The sequence below is a fragment of the Aphelocoma coerulescens genome, chromosome 7 (genome assembly GCF_041296385.1).
Source record: "Aphelocoma coerulescens isolate FSJ_1873_10779 chromosome 7, UR_Acoe_1.0, whole genome shotgun sequence".
Taxonomy (NCBI): domain Eukaryota; kingdom Metazoa; phylum Chordata; class Aves; order Passeriformes; family Corvidae; genus Aphelocoma; species Aphelocoma coerulescens.
In genome coordinates this window covers 12,806,037-12,825,144 of record NC_091021.1, presented here as the reverse complement: position 1 = coordinate 12,825,144, position 19,108 = coordinate 12,806,037, and the positions used below count along the sequence as shown (strand labels likewise).

General features: G+C 45.2%; 1 protein-coding gene across 6 annotated transcripts in view; it reads right to left on the bottom strand.

The window, feature by feature from the left end:
- PLEKHM3 (pleckstrin homology domain containing M3) overlaps positions 1-11,825 on the bottom strand; it is an 84,151-nt gene extending 72,326 nt beyond the window's left edge. For 3 of the 6 annotated variants that reach the window (XM_069022197.1, XM_069022202.1, XM_069022203.1), the window contains exons 1-3: positions 3,818-3,888; positions 3,532-3,678; positions 1,916-2,775 (exon numbers count right to left, since the gene is read on the bottom strand). In XM_069022197.1, coding sequence (XP_068878298.1) covers positions 1,916-2,573 — 658 coding nt within the window. In that variant the 5' untranslated portion in view covers positions 2,574-2,775; positions 3,532-3,678; positions 3,818-3,888. Of the gene's footprint in view, positions 1-1,915; positions 2,776-3,531; positions 3,679-3,817; positions 3,889-11,737 lie in introns of those variants that run through there. The other 3 variants (XM_069022198.1, XM_069022199.1, XM_069022200.1) reach the window with 3 other exon arrangements.
- Between the last annotated feature and the right edge of the window lie 7,283 nt (positions 11,826-19,108).

Below are 19,108 nucleotides of genomic sequence, written 5' to 3'. Positions count from 1 at the left end.
GGAGTTGCTGAAGGTCCTCTCAGTATCTCACTGCATTCATTTAATTTGGATTAAAACCCTGAAAAGGGATGTCTCCTAAGGCTGCAGCCATTATGACCCTTTCAACCACTGCAGCAGGTTTTATCCAACCTCAAAATACATTCTTCAATCTTTTCTGAAGAATAATTAGTAGCCACAGATACACACATCTGCAAAACCTACTACTTTCTTGCTTTTTGCACTTCTCTTTTCAGCTCAGCTCACCGTAGCAGCAAACTCTTTGTGAGGCTCTCTTGTAAACACAGAGGGAAGAAATAGCATGGCTACCTTGTAAAACCTGCAGAGCAGCTGAGCAGAACAGGTAAAGGAAACAGGTGAAAAAAGTGTATTTTCATAGTACAGAAGCTCTCCTTCCTCAAAGAAGGTACCCCTGCCTTCAAACATTCCATACAGAAAGGCTCTTGGAGAGCACACAGCAAGTACTGACAACCTCAAGAAGTGGGTCCATGGGAATTTCATATCACAGAATCACAGCTTAAGCTTAAAACACTATTAGGGACATGTAGGGATGTTCAATGGCTAAATTTTAATGGAGTTTCTGTGGGCACATGAAGTTGTTACACATCAAGTCAAACCCAGGAGATCTTCAGGATACAGCTGACAAAAACTAAGAGCTCTCTCTCCAGACCTGTGGATGCATTTCTATTCTGTGTCCTTTCCATAGAAAGGATATAGAACAGAGACCCCACTCTACAAGATGCAATATATCTTCCTAAACAAATGTAACAGCAGGTATCCTTGCCTTTGTCAACCAAGAACACCCTTCTCTGGGATATAGTAACTATGTCACAATATAACACAATAACCTACATGTTTGTACCTATATATACACTTATACATACTTACATGTTATATGTATTTATACACGCACACATCTCCCCAAACACACTTAGGCACCTGCTTTTTTAGTCACCAATATAGCTGACTTACCTGGAAAACCCAACACAAAAAGTTCGTTTTAAGCCTTATCAGGCCACCATTCATAACTGGAGTCAATCCACCATATGCATACGTGCACACTTTCACAATCCCTTGATTTTCAGTTAAGCCCTGCCTTTATTTAGATTATAAAAATCTCTGTGGCACTAGCTGCTTTTCTTCTTCATAAGTGCCCAGTCCACTTCTGGCATCTACAAAATAAATCACAGAGATGGAGACACTGGGTCAGTGTTTCCAAAGCCCTGAGCACAACTTCTTCCAGTGCAGTGCTTAGGAAAAGGAAGAAGTATCACTTGCTGAAACACTGCTTCATACGGCTCACTGGAGATGCCTGCCCCAGTCGGATAACAACACTTTCTGTACCCCACACAAAGCTGGCAGGGATGCCTCAATATTGACAAATTGAGTGCTTTAGTTTCTGTTAATTGTTTATGAACTGAACAGTCAGCATTACTTAAACAGAGCAGAGATCTCAGGCCTTACAGTAAAGCTCTGTACACCCTCTTTTTAATGGCCGCTCTTTCACTTTATGAAAACTGCTTTTGTTTAGATTTGCCATTCTCCCAATAACTTTAGCATTCAAAGCTTTTTTTAAGTTTGGGAAAATCATTCAAGGAAGTGATCAGAAATACACAGCAAATAAATTATTTTTTCTTGAGTCAAACTGAACAAGATAGAAGCAAAAAGTAAAACAAGCTTAGTTTTTTAAACCATAACAGAAATCAAGTTTAAAAAATGATCCTTAGGCAGGCAAACACACAGAGCCACATCAAAGACAACACAGCCATACTGATTTCTCTCCTTTTAAGAGTTACCTCACAGTTGGGTTTTGGGTGGCATTTTTGTGGGTTTTAACATCCAGCTCCTCTTTCAAGACAAATATTAAAACTGAGCAGGAAACTCCTCACATAAACAGAAACAAAGCACTAGCACAAACCTGTGTTTCCTTGGATGTCCTCTCCCTTGGTTAATGCCAGGTAGGAGAGCAGAGCACAGTTATTGTCCTGACCAGGTGCAGGTGGCTGCTGCAGGGAGGTGCCTGTGAAGACCACTCCCCAGTTTACATGGCTGATATCAGAGCGTGACCTGTTGTGTCCTGGTTTGAACATGGAGGCTTCCTCATTCTGCACCAGGATGTCATTCACTGAGCGAGGCCTATCTCTCCGCCGCTGGCAGATCTTGAAGATATTAAAAGCCGTGGTCTCCCCTTCCCCTGCCCAAGCAAGGTTATCAGCAGCTGTTCTCCTCTGCACCGTGCGTTGGTCTTTGCCAGGGAACGCTGTCTGAGCTTTGGTTTCCAAGAGGCCATTTTTGCAGTGATCCCAGATGAGGCTACTTTTGGCTAAGGAGGCGACGTTCCTCAGGTTCCTGCTCTCTGTTATCTGATCAAATACCTCGTGCCCAACCAGTTCGGGGACCTCCTGTACACCATACACCTCAGAGGGCTGCACAATCTTTTCAAGCTTAGTATCAAAACTATTGAAAAAGTCTTCAGTCACTTCCAAGGCAGGGCTAATGTCATCTACTTCAAGAGCCTCCATATCCTTTGCTGCTGTGGGCTCAAGGCGTTGTGAAGCGTTAAGAAGATACCACATCAATATCGAGAGAAAGACCTGCTTCACATCAGTCCTTGGCACACCATGAACTTAGATATGGTGGGCAAATACAGTCACCAACCCCAAACCATAGTGGTAGGAAGTAACCAACTCAATTTGTCTTCAGAGGGAAGACCTAACACCCACTGATCAAGTGGGCTATGTTCCCTGTATAAAACAAGCTCATAGTGATGAAGAGTACCTGTAAAGAAACACAAAACATCACATCAGTTAAGAGTCCTCCCAGGTAAATATGTTTAATCCCATGACTCCTTTCACAGTCATAGCCCCTTCATTCAATTTTCTCCTTCAATTGGCACCAATATTATCGTGTATGCAGAAACCCTTTGTGGTTTCTGTTGCACCCTCTGTATGAACTCTGTGTATAATCACTTTTTGAACTGAAAGCTGCAGAGAGCAGGATGGGGCACCAGATGACAGGAAACCAAAGTGATTTATTAACCAAACTTTAGAAAGCTGCACTGAGAGGTAGCCACCTAAGGAATGCTTCATACAGTTTCCCTTAGGGCTCTAAGAAAAAGTTGATAAACTGCAGGGTCGTAAAATAGGCCAACCAGCCTCAAATAGTTTGTCTTTTTGTCCTAGATTGCTTGAACTCCCAATTTTTTGGAGACCAGCATGAGTTTTACAGCAGCTTCTTTGCCTACTCGTCTGCACGAACAGAACTGTGACATTTACCAATTAAACCAGTGCTACAAGGCTGCTGCACAGAACTGCATATAGTTTCTTTCCAGAATATCACCGTGAACCTAAGTGAAGCCATGTAGCAACCTAAGCCCCAGAGAGACAGTGCATCCTACCAGGAAAACAAAATACACCATATCCTGCACCATCTCAAATCTGTAGATCTTTACTTCCAAACTCTTGATTAACTAGTCAAAACATAAGACAAGCAAAGAGATTTAAGGATAGAACTATTGAGAGGTGTATTCATCACCTGAGCTTACACCTGTAAGGAGGAAAGGAGGAGAGTTTCTATTCCCTGTGGTGCAGTAAGGAGGTGTCCCATTGCTGACTTCTGTCACACCAAGTCTGCTGCCATACAGCTTCTCACTCTTGAAGCTCCATCCACAGTGCTGCCATGCTGAAAGGAAATGCATGGTAGGTATGTTTAAATTGGGGTAACCTGTCAAATGAACCCTGCAAGTTCTTGGGACCTGGAGACTGGGCATTTGTACTGGCAGGAGAACAGCCCTCACGTCTCCTAAGACAAATCACAGTACCCAGAGCCTGTACATGCAGAACAGCTTAAAGTCAGAGTTTTGAACACATCAGCTCAAGTCCCAGAAGCAGCAAAGCTGCATTAGCTCAGAACTCTGCCTAGATTAATACACCCTTAACAAAACTAATTAGCCTAGGCTGGGCTGATAATTAGCAGCTCATTAGCTTGTAAGTGCTGCCGAAGTGCTACCAGGACCCATGAAGATTTACACTTAGCAGGAAAAAACATCTATTAAACAGCATCAAAACCAGATTAATACTTCTATTTAAGGTGGGGTTTTTTAAATCCAGAACAGCCTTTTAGCCTAACTTCTACTAGGAAAGCTGCTTAAATAGGCACCCTTTACTATAGCAAGCCAGAGGGAGAGAGGAAGGTGGCCAGCAGCACTCCAAGAAGGGGGCACAGAATTCTGTAGCACAAACCAATCCCCTCCACAATCCCCCAGTGGTGTCCTCTCACCCCTGCTTCCATCATAGCCAGCCATGACACAGTTGTGCTCAAAAGCAGCAGTTCACCCTCCCTCCTAATAGATCTGCAGTTCAGACTATGATCTCCACAAAGACACTCCAACTAAGTAACTTTCAAAAGCAATAACTAATCACATACACAACTCTGGAACATCAAGCCTTTACACTGAGATCTTTCTCCCCCTAACTCTTTGCAAGGATTCACTTTGCTAGTCTCATAGTGAACCAGGGTAGGATCAGCTTCAACAAGTGAACATAGAGTAAGACACTGAAGGTAGAGACAAAACCACAACCAGAGGGCTGTACAAAACAGACCTGGAGTTATTTCAAATCAGAACAGTAGGGGAGCAGACTCTTTGCAAAGCTGTGCAACTGTGCCAGTTGACAGTAGTGGGAAATTAAGTCATCCTGGGCACACCTGCATTGTCAGCTTATGCAGCATTGAGTTTACTCCTGAAGCTCATTCCTGCCAGCAGCCCCAAAACAGTGTTCTGCTCCCTGGTACCACAGAGCTTGGGAGCTCAAGGAACAGCCTAAGGGACATAATGTGGTGCAACCTGTCCACTTACTTTACGTCCTTCTGTGGCATATTTTTAAAGCAAGAATGGTATTTTGAAGTTGCAAACTGCAACAGGCATTCACTTGAACAAAACTAGCACTAACATAACCATAGGCCTGCAGTGAAGGCTACAGCCTGGTCCATTTGAAGATGCTACCTCATAGGGATGGGCAGAGAATGCAGTCTTACACTCCCTCACACAATTGGAGTGGCAATCACTCCAGAAGAGAGTGACACGCCACTGCAGCATTCTAGTGACAGCAGACACAATGTTGCTCTGTTCTTTAAGTCACTAGAAAAGGTAGAAAGCAAGGGATAAAAATTGACACTTACATTTAACAAGTTCATTTTTAAATGCCGGAGGCTTCAAGTGGCTGAATGTTTCTCTGGATCCTGTGAGACTGGAGCTATCCAGTGCCACGCAGCCAAGTGTGGTGATGCCAAACTACAAACTGACCTCATATCCAGTAGGATGCTGAATCACACGGTCATGACAAGATGACAGGCCCCCCCTGTATCACATGGTTCACAAACTGCAGCATTCATACCTTCCAAACTAGTCTGTTTGCCCTGCTCAATAAAGACATGAGAGGTGACGTCAGTGGTGGCAGGCTCATCCTTTCCTACACCAACAGAGTTGTGCCAGTAATTCCCACTAGCACTGGGATCCTGCAATCACGTATCCTCCATAAATACAATTAGGCACTTTCTGACAGGGGCACTCAGCAAAAATTTAATTCAAATGTCTGCATGGATTTGGTGCCAAATGAAAGCAAACTCTGACATGGCAGTAAACAGTTTCATCAGAATCTCCTCCAGGAGGGAAAGCAGTGAAAATCACTTCCTTCATGCAAAGGGTAAAAAAGGCAAACAATGGCATAAGTTTAACTCCTTTTAAGTTACTATAAAATGTATTGCCCTATGTATTGTTTCTTGAGACACCTTAAATTTTCCAAAGACATTCAGTCTAAGGCAGTGAATATGAGAGGAAGAAAGAAGCATCAGCCCAAACTATTAAAGACTGATGTAGCTATGGGCAACTATAAACATGGATTTGTGCTCATCCAGGCCCCTGGGAACCAGTCTTACTGAAAAAAGGATAAAGGAACACGCTGCATTGTACTCAGCAAAAACTGCTGGATACAGGAATTGCAGCAGCTGAAAAACAGTTTTCTGTTTATCTGCCCAGCATGAACAAGCAGCAGTCAGATAATTAATGTGCATTTGCAACATGAGTAGTCTTTACTATTACAAGTTTATAGTGGCCCCATTACTCACATGGCTGAGGTAAACAGCAAGGATTACTAGTCATAGCACATAAGACACTGAAGTTCAATTTAGTAAAGATTACCTCCCTTGGAGAAGCCACATGGACTTAACTTAGGTGACAGCACAGTCTGACAGCAGAGAAAAATCATGTATGACAAATGCTAAGGAACATACACTGGAAGAGATCATTTAACTTCCTGATACGTTTTCTGGATCTTCATGGGTCATGGACAATATCCAAGCATTGCATGGCAAAATTTAAACAGCACAGAAAATGCAAGGGCAGAAAGTAAATCTCGCAGGTGATATGTACCACCACAACAGGCACCCACAATCAATGATGTTCATGAGAAAATGCATAAGTTATAGGAGCTCTCAGTCAGTAAAAGGTAGCAAAAGACAGGTAATATAAAAAGTCCCTCAAGTCTCATTGATTCTTAATGACTCTTGGGCTCAAATTCCTGGCAAAGATTTGGGTTTCTGAGAATTTTATCTCAAGGGCACAAGAGGAGTTTTACAAGCTACCTGTATGCAAATAGAGAGCAGGGGTCCCTCAGACACCGAGGAGCTTGCCCTATCCCCTTCTCAACGCACTGGAACCTGCTGCGGGAACCAGCTCTGCGTAACTCACACTACATTACAACTGTGGGCTGAAACTCCAAGGCCAAGAAGGAAAACAGGAAGAGATTCTTTCAGTCGGGCAATAATTGGGTAGCAGAGCAAATTCAAGGAGCCTCAGGGACTTTCATTTGTCTTATGCTGCAGGCCTGGACCACTACAGTCCAGTTTACGGGCTGCGACAAACCTGAACAACAGGTCATTTGAAGAAGAGGTGGATCCACTCTCTGTTTGAATACAATCCACTGGGGCTGGAGCAGCTAAGCACCTACTGAGCTTTTCTACCTGTCAGTCTGAGCAACCTCAGACTGCGACCTGAATGTCTTCCAGTGGTACCTCAAACAATCACAACCTACAGGTTTTGCTGCTGCAAGGATTTCTGATCTGCTTTGTGGGTCACATCAGACAAGTACTGCCCTGAATCTAAACAGGGCACACTTAGGTCAGTGACAATCCTTAAAAACCAGGCTCTGCTGTGCAGAATCCCTGAAAAAAGCTATGAAGCTGATGACTTACATGCTCCCTAATAGTTAAGAAGTTGAGCTGTATTTGTCAGGTGGGCACACCTGAGTGTGCAGAAGAGAGAAAAAGGATGCACAGATGGCCGTCACACACACAGAGCCTTTACCACTGCCTGTGCAGTTCTGCACATCACTGGCACGGAGTGCTTGCACAAGGAGCTGAAGAGCTGACAGTGACAGGTATTGTGGAGTGCCCGCTTTCCAGCACCACCCTGCTGCAACTAGACAACAGCTGATGCCTTCTTTATTTACAGTATAGCGAGGCTGACCCAGCAAACACTCTCCATCTTGTTCTGCCCAGAAGCTCTTTCAAAGCATGATGGCACCTTGGTCTCTCCCAGGCAGAGCCCCCTCTCCCTCAGCTGTACAGAAGCACAGTATCATAGCTGCTGTGGATGAAGCCTCAGCATACAGCATCCCCAGTCAGAACTGCTGCACTGTGTGCCGTCCACATGTAATCAAAGAGCAGTCCTGGTTCAAAACACTTCCACTCTGAGTGGTTATGAACCCCAGGCAATGCAATAGCCAGTTCTCTGAGCAGCAGCTGAAGGCTGCACTCCTGCTTGCCTGTCACACTCATCTTGGAGAGGCAACCGATAAGGAGGAATTTCACAAGGGACAACCGTACAGAGCGAGCATCAGCTGGGACACTGTCCCTGTGCAAGCTATCACATTCTCCTGGATCCTGGCTGTATTTGTTCTCATGGCATGTATTTGTTCCCAAGGAAAGCCCAAGTGATTCCAAAACCCCAGATGACCTACTGCTGTGTACATCAAGTGAGACAGAGCACACAAGCTTGTTAGATTCACCATTTAAATGGCTGGAGGAAATTTACTGTGCCTCGCAAAGAAGAGAAAACTACAGGAAACTCCTCATATACAGGGGGTCACAGTTTTAAAAGGTTGCCATATGATAGTCAATGGTTGGTTCAACATCACCTGGTCAATTGTCCTTAGATCACATTTTTAAAGCCCCTCTCCAAAGGCCTCTTTCCCCAACAGACAAACTGAGAAAGTCATAGGTTAAATTTTTCAGACTATCCCAACTTTAAAGTGTCTCACAAAAATACCTTTTGACTGATATTCCTGCACAAACCCACTGGAAAACTCACAGGAAAAACTCACAAAAACTGGAGAAAGAGACTTCCTGGTCAGGAATGCTTGGCTACAGGTGAAGGGTGGGTAGCTGAATGTAGGCATAACTATCTCCATGTTGCAAACCCCCGTTTGCCCAAGGATGACATTAACTGCCAACACTTATCAATGAAGAAGAGCTCTCACATCCTGTCTGCTAGACCCAGGGAGAGGCAAACAGCAGGAACAGCTACAATTAACTTGGAGCCTAATTACAGTCAAGCTAGAAGACAGTGGTGATCTCTTCTACTCTACAGAAAACAAAACGAAAAAGAAAACGAACTTTCTTCAGTTCATCAACTGCAAGAAGATGAACTGAAGAAAGAAGTGAAACCAGGCAGGAAGAAGAAAGCCATGTTCTCTGAGGGGAAGCAAACCCTTAGCAAGGACACACGAGTCTGGCTCTGTAAAGCACAGATTTTCCCCGGCTGCTGATGTCACCCAGTGCCTCTAACAAGGAAGCTCCCCAGGCATCCTCCCCGTGTGGAGAACTAACATATCACAGCTCCAGAACAGCTCATCCAGTGATGAGCCACAGCAACACACAATAAACAGTGCTTACAGGATACATTATCTTTAATTTTAACTGCCAGTCAGAAACAGTGATTAAAACACAAAAAACACTAAGCTGCAAAGAGCACAAGAACCTGCACCAGAACAAAGCAGGGCCGGAGGAGCACCCAGGAGTGGCAGAAAACAGACAACCAGAAGGATTTCTTTTCCAGAAACTGACTGCTGGACAGCTCTCCCAAGATTTTTATCACTGACTCGTTTGCCTTGCAGCCATCTGACACACATCCCGCCTGGCTGTGGAGCACCACCAAGTAATGAAGGGCTGTATCACTTCCTGGGGATGAGTAACCATTTAAAATCTCAGCAGCTGGACTGGGATGAAGGATGAAGGACCTTTAGCATGGAAAGGAAGAAAAAGCCAAGCAGACTGACCACAGGGGAGTAGCTGGTGGTGATACACAGCCCAGGCTGCAGCCAGCCAAACCCATCAGCACGTGGGCACTTTCTTAAATCACATCAGACTGAAATCCAGACCACCCCCCTCTGCATGCTGCCTGGTGGCTGCCCAACCTCACAAAATCCACAGGGACAAAAAGAACAAAGCAGTGTAGTGATCTGGCCTGAGACCTGGATCTGTGGTCTTAAACACACATGAACCCTCAAATAACAACCCAAGGGAGGGAATGATTTCTGTGCTTACATCAGTTTTGTCCAAAGTTGTATAACTTGGATTTTACATGCTGTCCTTGTCTATTCGAACACTGCCTGTTCTGCCAGGCACACAGACACCACAGAACACCTCCTGAATTCAGCACAGAGTACAGAAATTGTCAGGGAACAGGGTATCCAAGAGGGGCAATACAAACTCTTCCAGTACAAGACAAAACACGATTAAACTAGACAAGCAGGAAACAACAAATGACATGACTCAGTCTAGTATTTCTAATTGTATCTGCCTCTATGGAGCAGTTTGGCTCCTGCTAGGATGTGGAGCAACTTTGTACATGTCAGGTGAAATAAAACTTTTCTTTAAAAAAAAATCAAAAACATTTCCATTTAATGCAAACGGAAATTTTATAAGTACCTCCTTACTCCACATTTTCTAGGACTAGGTTGAAGAGGAAAGACAGTCAGTCCTTAAATACTTGACTTTTTCTTTTTTTAAAGTTCAGAAATTAAGACTTTTCAGTTTGCCCTTGTTGAGCTGTGAACAGAAGTAAAAAGCACAGCTGGGAATAACAGCTTGCATTGCCCCAGAGGCCCAAAAGAAGGTAAGAAACACGGCATCTCCCACAAGAACACAAGAGACAGTTTCTTCCCTGAGATCCCGGCACAGCAGTAAGAAAATACACTTGACATCCAAATCTGTACTGCACACAGCTTTCTAAGTAACCCTGATCTGCAACTGGAGCTAACTCCTCTCTCCAGCTGCAGTACCCTAAGAATCAGCTGGGACAGTACAAGCTATTCTACAGTGAGACCTCGATTTCCCGTAACTGTTAGTGGCTGCATGCTGACATTGATGGAAATACAGTGCTTAATAACAACCTCATTTCAGACCTCAAACTAAGCTCTTCTCTTGTTTTTCAAACAGCCAGGACCACAGTGGTTTGTCACATAAATTGGCAGAACGAAAAGAAAAAATGATCCAAATCATTCTGAAGTTTGGTTCAAGTGCTCAGGTCCTGGCAGCCCTGCCACAACAGCTGACCCTGAGGGATGGCTGTAACCACAAGTACCACTACAGAGTTGTGTGACTACTCAGCACAAGTACTTGCTCTGTTCTAAACTGAACTACGTCTTCATTACAGAAAATGAGAGCAGAAGCCCTGTAGAAACGTCAAGGCTTCCGATGATACTGAAATGCTAACACATAACCTGACTTCAGTCTGATAAGGTCCTGACAGAATGATGTATCTAGCTACTATAGACCGATAAGAACTTTCATTCCACTATACAGTGCTCTGTTTCACATTTTAGATTTCTGATTTAAGTCCCAAATTTAATTCATTAATTTTGGATAAATAAGATGTAAAAGTGGCAAGATGAAAACTACTGTTGCTTAAAGCGTATGGGCCTTGGACCCACTAAGATTCAGAGGCTTATTCTTACATATTGCAACTTTTTGAAGTCACTTAGCACAGTATGCAATGCTGAAAATGAGATTTGCCTATAAAACTTTGTGGGATGAGGGCCATTTGTGCATATTTGCAGAACAGATCAGGAGAAAGTCATGATGTCCTACACAAACGTACAGTCGAGTTTCTCCCCTTATCTTACCTCACACTGCCAGTGACCCTAGCACTTCTGCTGATGCTCCAGCTAAGCATACATTCATTCCCACATAACAGAGACTCTTGTCAGGCCTATTTGATTCCAGAAGGTATAATTCCACTGTCTGCGTCTTGGTGCCTGCTTCTTAAAAGAAGCAATTTTACTGCAAGGTAAGAAGACCACGGCATTATATCATACTCCGGGCTATTAAAATAGAGAGGGATGTCAGCACCCTGTGCCTACACATACTGGAGTCTGACTCGGGGAGCACCCAAATTCCTGCTGAGACCGTGAGCCGGGTGAGGAAAACAAAAGCACGGAGCCTTTTTATGCAGAGGTGAACGTGTCCTTCAGACGGGCACATGACTACAGGCGTGTTTGTGCTATAAATGCAAACGCGGCCGCGCCCGGGCCCTTGCACACAAGCCCCGTACGCTCGGGCGGGCAGGCAGCGCGGCGAAGGCTGCGGGAAGCCCGGCCCGGCCGCCCGCCCCGGAGGGGCTGGGGAGCCTCGCAGCCCCCTCCGGCCCCGCCCCGCCCGCGGACCAAAGGGAGGATTTATTTACCTGCCGCCCGGGCCGCGCTGTCCCCGTGCTCCGGGAGGGGCCCGCGCTGGCCCGGCCCGGCGCCGAGCGCGCCCCTCCTGCCGCCGCGTCCCGCCGCAAAGCCGTCCCGGCCGCCGCGGGAAACGGCTCCGCCGCACCAAGGTTCCTGCCGCCGCCAGCGCCGCGCCCGCGGAGCGCCGCGCCCGCCGAGCCCCGGCCGAGCCGCCTCGGCCCGCCGGCCTCGCACCAGCCCTCGGAACCGCAGCAGTGCGGCTCGGCGGCCGCCGCCCGTCCCGGCAACCCACCAGTCTCACTTCCCTTAAAAACACAGCAATAGAAAAACCACAGCTTTTCCTGTATAAGCATCAAGGGTAAAGTTGCACCTTGCCAAGTTTAAAGCAGCCGAGATTCTCAGGGGGCTGGCACTTGACTACAGGAGAGATGGGAAACGCAAAATCCTAACCGGATTTTAACAGTCCCAAGTGCAGGCTCACTTACCTAGGCGTGAAGGCTGCAGGAGCAGCGTGGTGCATGAATTCATATCGCCACAGGGCAGCAAAAGGATCTCTAGCAGAACCTGTAACCCAAGGAAAACAAAAGAGTTACAAGACAATTACAAATGGCTTATTTCAGGTAGCATGACAACCCACCCGGCAATACTGGTCCTGTAAAAATAACCTCACGGCAAGAAATAGCCACGTCCGGATTAGGGATGCACCTGAATTCTGACGTCCCCTGTTCGCAGACCACCTCTGAGTAGCACCATGCACATGTCAAAACTCACGGGCATGGTGGTGTCTCGCTGGCTGCGCCCCAGCGGAGTCGGTGGTGCTGTGCTGAGCAGCAGAGATCAGGTTAGTGCTGAAGTGGAACTACATGAAGATGTGGTGCTGAATTGATTCCATAAAGAGGATTCACAATCCAAAGCAAAAGGCAAGTGTTTGGACAGCTTCCACCAGGAGTTTTTCATCTCCTTACACATCGACCATTTAGTGTATACTGCAAAATGTAACCGGCACAATTAAGGAAGTTGTATTTATATAGATTATCTCACTTCACTGACAGCAAGGATAAATGAGAGCCTTTGGCACAAAAAATATCAGTTAATCTGGCTGAAAATTAATTGATCTTGGGCTTCAAGAATAACATATTACTAGACCACCATACATTCCAAGTCCTGCTCCGAAAGATGAATGGCTTCTTCACTGGGTAACAGTCAAGGATTGATCTTTTTATTCAATTCAGCTGTATGCACCGAGATCCCACAAAGGACAAGGCAGTATCATTACCTGCCACATTATTTATCACCAGACAGCTTTTTCTCAAATGGTACTTAGATATTTATCTCTTGGGCTCCTCAGAAGGAAAGAGACTCTCAAGGACTCACGTGTCTGACAGTGTTTCAGAACTTTGCCTCTCTTTCAGTTACAAACTAAAAGTTTCTCTTTGAGGCCCAACCAAATCGTGCACAGGGCGAGCTGGTCCATTACCTGTGGGGACACAGCAGTCAGGGGAGAAGAGCAGGCACGCAGTGTGTGCTATATAAAAATCCATCTCTTCCTTGATTCTGATTCCTCTAGTCGATTTCTCTAGTAGAGACTTTTCTTCCTGCAGTCTGTGTGCCAATGGAGAAAGAAAAAAAAAAAACCCAATTATCGACATTATCTTTCAAAGCTGCAGAATAATACTCTCAGTTCTAAAGAAGTAAGAACCTTTGAAATGTTTTTTGTTGTTATTACTATATATATCTTTCAGAATGCAAGCTCCAGATTTTGCAATTTTCATTGTTTAAGCATATCACTGTCCCCCAACATGGAATCACAAGATGTTTCCAGTAAGGTATACTGGTTAAAGACATAGTGGTGGTTATCTATCAGAACCTTCCACATAACTTGACTTCCAGCTTTGTCCCCATTATTCACTAACCATCAGCACATGGCTCAACACTGAAGTGTGCATGGAGCCATATGGTGATTACCTGTATGAGTAAAAGAATTGTACCTTATTTGTCCATGTGACAAAGACATAAAGGAACCCATCCTCCTGCTACTTGGAATGTGTCAAATGTCAGTTTTTCCTTAGTTTTAGATTATGATTCTGCAAGTCTAGAGAGATTTTAACACTGTGTTGAAAGAGGGAAAAAAATGGGTCTCTTTAGTAATACTAGAAACTTACCGTAGCTGCTTTCCTTGTGGGACAGTTTGCAGTGCTCCTTCAATCTGAACATCTTCCATGAGTACTGCAGAATCATCTTTCAAAGACCAGATCATTGCACCATGTATTCCTAAGTTTGGCTCCTGTTGACAAGAATCCAAACATCTTTCTCAAACTGGGAAACTCTCAACAACCCTCTGGGCATATCCTTTGCTGGCATAATGTGGAAGAAGCAATGCCTATTATTGTGGCCATTGACTGACTTTGACAGCTCATACCAGCTGAGCACTAGACCCACCGTCTTCCACTGCCTCTGAAAAAGTGGCCTTTTTTCACACGTTTTAATTACTGACTCCCTACACAGAAGCTATTTCCTCAAAGAAAGGCCATTAACTGGAACGTTCAGCACAAGATGAAGCCTTTCTGATAATTGTTCCTTGAGTTCATGTTTGTGAAAATAAGTATCATCAGATGATTAAATTAAACTCCACAGCCAGCCCGGCTATACACTATTTTCACTTATCATGCAGAAGGGGAGATCAAAGAGAAAGGCTCAGGTAGAATTATCCCAACTCTTCCAAGTTTGGCTGATAGCTACCCACTGAACACACTAATTAGCTTCCTGCTTGGGGTGTGCAGCACAAAATTAACCCTCCCAAAATTGGGTGGTATAACCATTTTCATGCTCTCTAATCAACTGGATGTAGATGGATGAATGTTTCATCTCTGTATAGTAAAGCAGCAGCGCTGCCTGATTCTGATTTTGGGGATTATTTGGCTTCCGTCCCCTTTGGAATTTTGTGTGGGCGCGAGGAGAGCTGTCCCTGGGGAAGATGAGGAAAGGCTGGAGGCACTCCAGTCCTGCGGGGTTTCTGCCTCCCAGCTCTTCCCTTCCCTTCTGGTGAGCAGACATGCCAGTCTCTGCGATCCTGCAGTGAGTAGCAACACGGCTCTCGCAAGCCCCATGGCACGGGGGCTGCCCAAACAGGGAGATGGTTTCCGAGATGGAGTTTCGCCCAGCACTTGCCTGCTTTGCTTCCTTGGGCCCTGGAGGGCAGGAGAGGCGGGCGAAGCAGTGGGCAGAATAGTCTATTCCCACTGCGAGCCCGCTGTCCTCTCGTGAGCACACACACCCACACAACCAGAAAGCTCTGCTATTCTTCTGCTAATGGGATTGGCACCGCTTAAAGCAGTCTGCGAGGGTATTGTCTGCAACCACAGCAAGAGAAACATTATTCAAAGGCTATTCAGACCCCAAAAGAAGCGGCAGAGCAGAGTAATTATCGAAGACTCTCCATTAACGAGGGCATCTTTGCTCTTTGTCTGTGTTGGTTTAATAAGGGCCACTAATGGGGCCGGGGGAGGGGCGCACTAATGCTTCTAAACAAACCTCCTTCCCTTCCCCACCCCCGCACTGTGAGGAGAGCTGCCTTTATGGGCAATGACAGCCGGGCTGGGAGTTACCATATTGCAGAGTGACCTTCGGGAAAACTTAGTGTGAACCCAGCCGCATTCAGCCCCATCCCCACCGAGCCGCTTGGAGCATCGTTTGGGTAGCTGTTCTCTTTTTAGCCTTTCCATATTTCCCGATGCTTGCCAGACCCTTTTGTACACCTTCTGCCCGACCTCCCTCATGTCATCTTGTGACCCTTCATGGCTAGACACGACGGCACTGAGTGGCAGTAATGAGGGACGACAGTGCAGATTAAGTTCTCGCAGCAAAACCTGGGGCTGCTGTCCATTATCCAGCAGCTGTGAGTGGGAGATGCTGCTGGGAAGGCAGGACTGGAGCAGCCTCCCCTTCCCACACTGCCAGAGAAGGCAGGCTGGGATTTAGCATGGGCCAGTGTCTCCTGCCTTCCGGCTTGTGGGCAGTTCTCTGGTGATGAAGAGATGGACTGAGGCAAAAGCAAGCATGAACCTCTATCCTGACATTCTTCAGAGCCGCTTGCATTAGCATGCAGCAAAATTCTTCTGAGGGCTCCTAAACTGCCTCCATCTTCAACCACCAGCTGTAAGGGGCCAATTTTTAAGGCCATATGCAATATTACAGGGTCAGATGCATGCTGGTTACTAAAACAATGAAATGGGGCCAAGAGGTCTCAGGAGGCCTCTGCAAAAGACCGCATTGAAAGAGTGAACTGTAATGGTACACACGGATACAAATGATGAACTATACAGCCTTTTCCAAGGTGTTGTGGATATAAGGCTGAAAACTGCTAGACTCATTTCTAGCCAATGAGGAAGCTCAAGAACAAGAAAAGGAAATTATTCTCCCAATATTTGGGAAGGTTTTTTACTGAAGCCAAGCCATGGACACTGTGCTATTCTATCTCACCTTCAAATAGATGTTTGTACTGTACAACCAGTCCATGGACTGGAGAGACAAAGCAGTGCCTTTGTGCCTATACGTTTGCAGGGCACTAGTCTTGGAACCTCACTGCTGAGCCTCTTTTGGTATGATAAATTATTTCATTTCATTCAGCTGAGGTATGGAATAACAAAATTCTCTGCATAGGCACCCACCCAGTCCTCTCCACTTAGGCATAACTAAAGGTTTATCACAAGCAGAGGAAGAAAGGTATGTGGAGACAGACTCCTCACTTCTTAAATCACATGACTCTGGTTTGAAGAAACTGCCTCCACAAAGGATTTTACCCTTGTTTCCTCAGGGCTTGGTAGTTTTGAAATTTTCATGATTTTGGCCTTTTCAACATTTCACCAGTAACTGCATCTCTTCTAACAAAAGAAACTTCTCAGAGGTGCTCCTCTGAACACCATCTCTATAGGATCAAAACATCTCAGAACAATCTTGCAGGTCAAAGAAAGAGCAATCACCCTTTACACACAGAGAGCTAAGCCTCAGTGCAATTAAATAAAACCTCAAATTCTTGCCAGAGCTACAAAGTTGATACAGCTCTTTCTCCAGAGTCTTATTGCAGTGTATCAAGATCACTGGTATTCCTTCTCCCTCTTTTGAGTCACAATTCAGGATCACACTCCTGATACAGAAAATCTCTCCTGTTTTCAGCATTTCATTCTTCATGTTAATCAGTTTCTGTTTATATTCTTTTTTTTTCTTCTTAAAAGAATAATCATTAAACATGCATAAAGCAATGATTACTATTAGCACAGGACCTGGCCTCTGGCATGGGTTTTGCTTTATAAGTGTCTTTAAAAGTCCTCCTTCGTTGCCACTAGCAGATAATACTGCCAGCTTAGTTGCAAATGAAGACAATATTTGAACAAAAACAAAGCAGCGACTCGGAAGAATTGAAATCTCATTTATATCCAAAGCAAGGGGAAATGAATAGCGAGGTGAAAAAAAAGTTAGTTTATGGCTTGGAAGAAATGGATACCACACAAAAAATTAATTGCAGCATGTAAAGAAGGGATGGTCAAGGCAGAGATTTGTCATGAGAAAGGGGAGTTTTGAGACCCCACATGAAGGAAAGCTCAGTGAGCAGCTTGTGCATGGCAGACTGAAATGAGATGGTCCCTTAGAAGGGAGGAGAGCTCACAGTATCCTATCTCCCAGTGACAGAGATAGGATGGGCAATGAGAGACTGGTGGATCTAGTTCTTAGAACTTCAGCCAGACTAGGACAGCTGAAGGTGAGGCATCAGGTACAAAAGAGATGGAAACTCAGCAAGTAAGGTCTTGGAAGCAAAGCTTTGGTCTAAGAGCCACCATCTTGTCTGCAAGTCTTTGTCCAACTTACTCTCCTTCAGCAAGCTTACTTCCTGCAGTGAGCAGGGAATGACTTCATCAGATCTCATCAAGCCAGTTCTATTTAGACTTGCTCTTTACCACCTATAGTTCAGTACAGAGATATTCTCTCACCACCTTCCCCCTTTATTTATTTATTTTTATTATTATTAATTCTGCTAGCATTTGAAGCTAACAGACAATAAGTGGATTAATCCAAGTTGTTCTACTTCACTCTACTGTTGTTATCCTGTTACACTTTAAATAAACTAACTGGGATCTGATCTGAATCCTACTAAAACAATAAAAAGGCCTTCATTGGCTGTGTAGTTTTGGATTGTGCCTCGAATTGCATTTGATCTCATTTAATGTAGACTTGTGCCATTTATTCAATTGCACCTCTGTGTTGAAACCCAGGGGAAACTGGACTGGAGTAAGGAGGAGTAAAGTATACATTTCCAGAAAATCCTTTGTGTATGTTTGCAAGGAGAAAGACGTATTATATGGGACAGGAAGCAGCTATTAATCTCTGCAAGTGCATCCTGGTTTAGTTCAATGCAACTTCCCTGCTTTGTCTTTGTATCCTTGGAGCTCCTCTTTCTCTACTAAACAGGTCTTGTTCTGCCAGCTTAGCAAAAACCTGTCCCTCTAATGCCCTCAACTGGTGTTTCCTGCACCTCCTTTTCATTCCTGCAGGCCATTCTCCTGGATAACAGGAGTGGTACAGAGAAGCACTCACTCAGCAACCTGGTAGACCAAGGGCCCACTAGAACAGGGGGGACAGTAGCAACCATAAGACATTTTTGCCTGTCCATGCAGCCCCATTTGGAAAGGTTTACAGGGAGGAATGCCAGATTAGGGTGGTGACTTTCTGCTGTTACTCCTCTGGTATGCCATGGGCTTCCTGTGTGAGTTTAAGCAAGCTGCTTTAGTCTCCACATCTCCCTTTCCCTGTCCAGAAAGGGGAATGCTGCTGCAGGGATACATTTGAGAACACTTGAACTTCTACACTGATAGAGACTGAGAAATCAATTTGTTCATTAAATCCTGTCCTGACCAGGAGGGGCTTCTGTATGCCTGCACCGTTTAGCCTCCCCATCTTAAGGGGGTATAGGCAGCCTTAAGAGATGCTGCTGACTGTTCAGTATTCTCATTTCCTGACATGTCTTTTGCTCTGCTCTACCTACGAACTCTCCCTGCCTGCCTTTGCACCAGGTCCATCTCTCTCCTTGTCCTGGTCCCACACAGGCCCTTGGCCTTTTGTGACCTGTTTTGGTGCAGTTCATGGTTTCTCCAGCTTCTCAGTCATAGGCATAGACCTTATTCTGATGTCAGGACATTGCTCACTTGCCCTGTGAGGTCTTTAATACAGCAGAGGAGTATCTATACCATGGGAAGCAGCTCAGTGCAGAGATGCCCCTATCCAGCACCAATCCTGCCAGCTTTGGGACTGGGAGGAACACTGACACCTCAGTGCTGTGTAACACTTCACTCACCTACCTGTGGGGCCCTGTGAGCAGCCATCCTGCA